Raw genomic sequence first — 7,656 nt, 5'->3', positions numbered from 1 at the left:
CTACGCATTATTGTCCTCGAACGCCATGAAGTCGATAAGGAAGACCGCCCCAACAACTGTCGCCTTGACCGTGACGTCCATGTCTCGGGGGAACTGCACGCAGAACTTGTCGCTGTCCGTGAACATCTCTCGCACCAAGCCGCCCCACCACTTGCCCAGCGTCCCCACGTCGTGCTTCCCGTCGGCCGACTTGATCTTGAACTTGCGCTCGCCGCAGCAGCGGCAGGTGCAGCAGGCGCGGGTGATCTTCAGCTGGGTGTCGCCGGTCGCCGAGCGAACACTGAAGCTGGTGGAGCAGAGCCGGCCGTCTTGTGTCACCAGGCCGAGCAGCTGGCCGCCGCGCGACACCTCTAACCGCTGCAGGCAGCAGGGCGAGCAGCAGCAGCCGCCGCAGCGGAACGGCCGCAGCAAGTGGAACACCTCCACGCCAGAGTTGTCCACGATGCGCATGTCGAAGGCGCGGTTCTGGCGGCAGCAGACACGCGCGAGACAATCGCTCTGTTCGGCAGCGCAGTAGATCTGCTGCCCCTGTTCGTTGGTAATGACGTACCGGTTAGCGGTCTCGTAGCCGGTCAGCGCCTCCAGCATTTCCAGCTCCTGTTTGATGATCACCTTCTCCGCCACGGCCAAGTGCTCCAGACCCTTAGGACAGCCCGGTATGACCTCCTCGGCTGGAGTCGTGAGGCTCTGAGGCTGCTCAGCCACCACGTCCCCCATTGGCTTTATGCACTAAGCGTGTTTGATGATGCCGCTAAGTCACCTCTCAGCGGCGTGACGTGTGGGAGGAGGCTAGATAGACGTTATCATGCGTTCAATCCGATCTCTTGTTTGCGTAGACGGGAGCTACTAGCGAAATTACAGGCTGGCGGGAATGAGCGAGCGTCGGATAAGTGGCGAGCTCTGACCAAACAACAAACGCAATGTTTGCGACTGGCAATGAAAGATGTCGTGAGGAATCTCAAAAGAATGTTTGCAGATTTCTGTTTAGCTTTCCAATGACAAAGTTTGATCCGTCCGACCAAGGGGACTCAATACTTCGCGTTCGACTTGCATTGGTTTTGCTCTTGTGTGTCGAATTTGTTTTTCACTTGGGCAAAGTCACGTGCACTTGCGGAAGAGAAGACTTCTCTCTTGCATGATGCCCCATATAATGGCAAAAATATGATTCACATGGTAATGTCCAAAACGTGCGTATTTCGCACCTATCAGGCATCCAACACCAGATCACCAGGTTCGCCCCCAGCACGACTTTGCACGACTTCATTCACGGGACATGGAGCCCGCCTTCAGGTCAACGCGCTTAGAGTCGATTCACATGTTCCCATTAAGAACAGTGATGAACGGTCTTGAATCTGTCTCCATCCCGTCACGTAATGTAGGTTGGCTATTATGCCGATATGACCGTTGCCACGTCGTACATGGGTATACACCTAGGTAACTCCTTTTCCTCTCATCCTTTACAGGGTCTACTGTAAAAGCAAAACACTGGGCGATTTGTATCAGTCGAATTCGGGGCAACATAAAAGCCAAATCTGCATCTTGCCGACCTTGCTGTCATGCTGTCAGCTGCACACAAATACGGAACAAATGTTCAGACTATCGTCCCCGTCAGGGATTTATCGGTGATGATCTCCGGGGGAGATGACCTCCAAGTCCGCATGATAATAAAGGCCCTGGTCCTTTAGCCCACTATCGTGCAGCCCTTCACAATGATCTGTGCTATACCACACCACACCGGTCCAGAACCGCTCCGCTCCACTCCGCTCCGCTCTCAGCTGCGGTGGCCTGTTACAAACCAACAATCACTTTTCTCGACCGATAGAACACGTAGCGGGTTTACCCAGGAGCATGCAGTAGACAACTAATGGCCAGCAGATTGAACACTGATGCCACCACTGTTGCGCATTCCAAAGCTCCACATCTGTCGCACAGGTGTGGACATGCATTCAGGCACCGTTTCCACTGGACTGCGCGCAACAGCCGGGGTGGAGGATAGGGACAGTCAGCAGGGCCTGCGGTCCGCAGACAGCCGGACCGCCGCCTGCGGACCACGCAGACAGCGTCTGAAGGCTACGGAGCAGGGCAGCGGGTGAGGCGTCACCTCGGCGATGTCTGCGACTAAGCGTCTTCAGACGTCTTCCGGAGCAGCTCAACGTTTGCAGAATCTACCGGGCGGTATATTTGGTGGGAAAGCGACCACAAACGTCTCTCAAGCTGAGACTGACCTCCCAGGCGCAACAAGGAACACCAGAAGAGCCGGGCGGTACCGCTGACGGCCCAAACGAGAAATTAATGACTGAGGGTTGGCCAGCGACCAGCCAACAATGCAAACCAAGATATTGATTAAGTATCCATACCACTAAAAAGGGAAAAAAAGCTTCACAACGCTTGACGAGACCCAAGCACCCCACGCGCACTGAACGCCAGCAGCGGTGTCCTGACCTGCTAGTACACCACGGGACAGCAAGGGACACTGAATCCGCGCGTAAGCATGCCTCCAATCCGGAAGCAACGGCAAAGTGACATCGTCATGCATATGGGCCTACTACTCGCACCTGTTCGGGATTCCCAAACGGATGCAACCCCAATTCCGTTCCTTGTGCATGGAGCCGGTGCACCGACGACATTGCAGTGATGTGCCTCCAAAGGTCGGCTGTACTGACAAAAGGACAAAAAAAAAAGAAACCGACGCACTCAGACCTACTACACCCATTGTGTACATCTTGTTTTCTGTATTGGACAAGCCGCAGTGACAACGAGCCCCGTCCAGCTGAAAACAGACGCATAGTTCCGCAAAGCCTAGTTAAATGCAGACAGTATAGGTTACCCCACAGACACACAAACCAATCGCAATCACACCTTGTGCTCTGGCATCATCATCCCAACAAAAACAAACGTCTGACCAAACAATGCACGTTCCCACCATTTCAGCACTCCAGCTTCTTGCTTGCCCAAATTTCACCCCTCTCTACTACCATACAGCAGTAAAAGACCGCCTTTTCCCTCCGGCACCTCGGCGAGGCCGGGAGCACCGCTCACGTCGAACTGCTTCAGGTCGTCATCCACGCAATCCACCAAACCGCATCACGTGACATCTACACAGTCTACGAGACCGCCGTCCACCTCAGTCTGAGCGTTTACAGCCTCGTTAGCCCGTCAGCGCGTGCCCACTCGCTGCCATGCCAATATTCGCCAGGCCGCGGACACGCCTCCACGCCACTCCCGGCCGCCCGCCTCCGTGGTGCCGACCGGCCGGAGATCAATCATCGGCCGCCGCCGTCTCACCGCACTCCATCCGCGCGAAGTCGATCACGCGCGCATTGTGCTCGGCCAGGAGCTCGCGCACAGTCACGTCCGGTTCGACCAGGAACTCCTGGTCCAGGAGGCGCGTCTCCACCTTCCCGTCGCTGTCGCTCCCGGAACCCGAGCCAGTGGCGCCGTCTGCGGGCGCCTCGGTGCTGCCATCTGCCTCGGCGGGCGGCCGCGGGTCGCCGAGCGAGAGCGGCGCCATGCCGACGATGTGCTGGCAGAGGTTGCGGCCGAAGCGATGCGGCGTCAACACGTCCTTGCCCGAATCGAACATCTCGAACAGCACGACGGCGGCATAGCGGCCGACGTGCACGCCGGCGCGATCGCGCTCCTGGCCCGGGTGCACGTAGGATGCGAGGTGAGTGGCGGGGCCGGCGCGCACCACGGCCGCGCGGCCCAGCGTCACGTTCTCGCCCAGCTGGCCAATGGCAAGCGCCACGCGGTCGGGAAGGCTGCGGCCGTCCGCGCCGGCCACGGTCGCCAGCTCAACGGTGCTGATCGAATCGTCCGGCCGACTGTCGGCCAGTGGCAGACAGTCGACGGCCGCCTCCCGCACCAGCTGGTCGAACACGGCGTTGCGCGCCACAAAATCGGTCTCGCAGTTGAGCTCCACCATAGCGGCGGCGCGACCGAGTGTAGCCACGCCAACCAGGCCTTGGGGTGTCGCACGCGCGCCCAACTTGCTGGCCTTAGCCCATCCCTCAGCCTGAGCCTGCTCCCGCAGCCAGGCCTCTGCCCGCTCCAGGTCGTAGTCATGCTGCTGCAGTGCTTTCTTACAGTTGACAAAGGAGTAGCCCGTGATTTTGCGCAGCTTCGCCAGCTTTGTCTTGTCTGCACCAGCCTCAAGTCGGGCGCTGGTGGCCAAGCAGCGAACAGCACCACGCAGCAGCAGCATGGTGCCAATGCAGCCTGCATGGACAGAGCTCAGGATTAGTGTAAGGCAATGCTGACCACAGGTAGACTTGTACATGAGGCAAAGCTGACCACAAATAGACTTGTGCATGAGACAATGCTGAGCACAGGTAGACTCATGCATGAGGCAATGCTGACCACAGGCATACTTGTGCATGAAACAATGCTGACCACAGGTAGACTTGTACATGAGACAATGCTGACCACAGGTAGACTTGTGCATGAGGCAATGCTGACCACAGGAAGACTTGTGCATGAGGCAATGCTGACCATAGGTAGCCTTGTGCATGAGGCAATGCTGACCACAGATAGACTTGTGCATGAGACAATGCTAACCACAGGTAGACTTGCACAGGAGGCAATGCTGACCACAGGTAAACTTGTGCATGAGGCAATGCTGACCACAAGAAGACTTGTGCATGAGACAATGCTGACCACAGGTGGACTTGTGCATGAGGCAATGCTGACCACTGGTAGACTTGTGTATGGGGCAATGCTTACTACAGGTAGACTTGTGCATGAGGCAATGCTGACCACAGGTAGACTTGTGCATGTTGTGCATGCTAACTGCACAGCTTAGTTCCATGTCACGTTGTCAATAGATCGTAAACATCATATCTTGTGTATCTAATGTTTTTAATATATTCTTCACATAATTACATGACTTGCTGCAACACCCAAACCTTAACTAAAATCAGCCATTTTAAGGCAAAACTGAACTGGTAGCCATTGCTAGTGAAAAAAACAGTTTGTTGAAACTTGAGCATCTTCATAATTTGCCAACCAGTATGTTGGGGGATGCCCGCATGCAATAATCACACCCAAATGTTACCTTAAATACCATCCATACCGTCCAAATTTATGCATTTCTATGTTCGTTTCTGTATGAGCAAAATTACATAGCCCCGGTAAGCAATGCCGCGCGGATTATTTGTGCTTAAGCTATATTTCAACACTCACTATCACCTCAAATTGACCCCGAATTACCTGTTCCCTAGCCAGCCCATTAAACACACCCACAGCCCTCAACCTACCTGTGATCCGTGCCCGGCACCGTACACAAATTTGTTAGTGCCTCCGGGCTGCGCCATTGTACATGCGCACGAAACGCAACCAGTAGAAATTGTGATCAGGAGTATTAAGATATTCAATTTATTCAAATAGCATTGATTTTACTGGTTATGACGGAGTGATAGAGCCAAATTATTTTTGCTTGATAAGAACATTTGCAAAGCTTTTTAGCTCAGCAAAATAAAAGTGTATCTTTTTCAAATGTTTTGTTATTTATACCGCCATATTCAATTTCAATCGCGCAGCTTTTGCCGCTTTGCCCATCTTTCCGCAGGATGCCGCGCCTTGGCTTTCAGCTACGGGTTGACGAAGTACATGGCGTTTTAAATCCATTGAAAAATACAGGCGATTTTAAACGTACCATGCCTCTGTGTCATTTGGTGCTGTAAGGTAAGACACTACCCTGTGACAAGTTTATTACGCCAGGTAGGTAGGGCTGTAGTAAGATCCCATTCACCCATGTATTTAGTGTCTTTTCATTATCCACAATCACAGTGAAAGTACGCCGCCTTAGGGCTTAACCATGCTACGTCAAAACCCGCGCATTCAATTATACTGAGGACAGAAGTGCTCTTAACCTTATAAATAGATGGCAAGCATAATTTCCATCATAAACCTAAATATGTGTGACCATTTATAAATAAAGTACCTCCATGGAGCACAGACTGCTAAAGATGCATGTTGTGTAAAGCATGCCTGACATGTATAACAGTGAGATCACAGCAACAACTTTGGTTCAGCACACATTGGCTGCAAATTTTAGCGCTGTTCGCAGTTGGCACTTGATCAGCACCAATTCTAGTGCATGGGCAGCCAACATTTTCAGACAGTGTCAATTTGCATAGGAAATTTTATACAAAAATGCTCAAAATCCTTGTGAAAAATGATGTCAAATTCAGCATACTTTGGCCTCGCCTAATTTTGGTGCACATAGCTTCCAAGGCTCAGCACACCCATGTGCACAGGTGTCAGTTGCAGTTGTCAGTTGCAGAGAATGTTATTTTTTGCTGACTGGCATGGAGAAAGAGGTGAGGATTGTTTTCATGGAATGTAACTGAAGGGTAACAAGGTAAGGGTTTTAGGACAAAGTCACATTATGCCCACAGTTTGTTGCAGATCACATCTACTTCCTAACAAGGTATTTTAGTAATAAAGTTATATGCCCCTTTTAGTTTCCTCTCTTGACAACAGCATGCCCTTGAATTGTATTTCATCTCGAGCTCAATAACAGATGAAGCAGAACCTACTTTTTAAAATGTTATGGTTAGGAGATGCTATACTTGGCCTGTGTTTTTTCATTCTATTCAAATATCTCTCTGAGATAACTTCTTGACCATGCACACATTTAAAGACTTCAAAAAGATCTCCACTAAGACATCCATGTTCTAGCAAAGACTAGTCAGCTTCCTTAATGCCCATCAGATGATTACCAAGACCACTTAGTATGTGACTTATCCCTTTTTACACTGTTAAAAGCCAACAATCCTTTTGAAAACTTAGACATCATAAGCTGGAGCTGAAGTGTGCACACAGCACTCTGCAACATGACAGTATATTTTTTAGGAGAGGACACACATGATAGCAGTAATTGGCATCTTCAGCTCCCATTAGCATGCCAGGCTCAAATTCACTAATGTTTGTTTCTTTTTCCATTACAGCAGGTGCTGTAGGGCATCCACCTGACATGTGATGTAATGGCAGAGTCTCTAGATGCCATCCAAGCTCAGCTGTCAATATTGCAGGGTAAGCACAAAGTACTTATTGTGACATACCTGGTCTACCCATACCTGTTCTGTCACCTGTTTGTTTTTCATCTTCATCAGTTTTGTGTTCATCATCACCATGCTAATCTGCCTGTTTTATTGCAAAACACATGCTTCATAACAGGAGCATCACATATACCTAGATCTGTACTATTGTTGTAACATACATGTATTGATATGTATCTGTACTGGATCAGCTGGGTTGTTCTGTAGTTGTACCTTGAAGACCTTTTGGCATTGCGATGTCTCGTAACAAACCAATAACTTCCATTTCAGACCCTCAAAGGAGTACTGTACACAAGCTTATTGCCTTAGAAGAGCTGTGTGATAGCTACAAGGATGGCTTCAGCACTGATGCCCTTGAGCTCATTTTTGCCTCCCTGTCTTCCATTAAAGGTGAGTGAATGACTTACCATTAGCTCTGTACCCTTAAAATTGGGCTGCCGTAGGACCTTTCTTTGAAAAGCTGAGTACTCATGTCATGCTGTCATGAAACAGTCTTTGTAAACAAGATCCCTGTAGCAACTTTCAATTGGCGTATCCCAACTTTAGGGCATATTTCAAAAGCATACTCCAGTGAAACCCCAGGACTAGCTACGTC

The 7,656-nt window shown here is 50.9% G+C and overlaps 2 protein-coding genes and 1 long non-coding RNA gene across 3 annotated transcripts; 1 reads left to right on the top strand and 2 right to left on the bottom strand.

The window, feature by feature from the left end:
- Positions 1-1,027, bottom strand: LOC119110844 (phospholipid scramblase 1-like). Its single transcript, XM_037234722.1, has one exon. The coding sequence runs from the start codon at positions 715-717 to the stop codon at positions 1-3; it is 717 nt and encodes a 238-aa protein (XP_037090617.1). The 5' UTR covers positions 718-1,027.
- Positions 1,028-2,721: 1,694 nt separating this feature from the next.
- LOC119110848 (elongation factor Ts, mitochondrial) lies at positions 2,722-5,245 on the bottom strand. The gene is made up of 2 exons (XM_037234727.1): positions 5,209-5,245; positions 2,722-4,218 (listed from the first exon to the last, which is right to left on the bottom strand). The coding sequence occupies exon 2, from the start codon at positions 4,202-4,204 to the stop codon at positions 3,260-3,262; it is 945 nt and encodes a 314-aa protein (XP_037090622.1). The 5' UTR covers positions 4,205-4,218; positions 5,209-5,245; the 3' UTR covers positions 2,722-3,259.
- Positions 5,246-5,562: 317 nt separating this feature from the next.
- On the top strand, positions 5,563-7,429 carry LOC119110849 (uncharacterized). The gene is made up of 3 exons (XR_005095564.1): positions 5,563-5,682; positions 6,951-7,035; positions 7,332-7,429. It is a non-coding gene; the product is annotated as an uncharacterized LOC119110849 (long non-coding RNA).
- The last annotated feature ends 227 nt before the right edge of the window (positions 7,430-7,656 follow it).

This window comes from Pollicipes pollicipes, unplaced genomic scaffold (assembly GCF_011947565.3).
Source record: "Pollicipes pollicipes isolate AB1234 unplaced genomic scaffold, Ppol_2.1 Scaffold_7241;HRSCAF=8664_pilon_pilon_pilon, whole genome shotgun sequence".
NCBI classification, from domain to species: Eukaryota; Metazoa; Arthropoda; class Thecostraca; order Pollicipedomorpha; family Pollicipedidae; genus Pollicipes; species Pollicipes pollicipes.
Note: the sequence above shows the minus strand (reverse complement) of the source record. Positions and strands in the feature narration are given on the sequence as shown.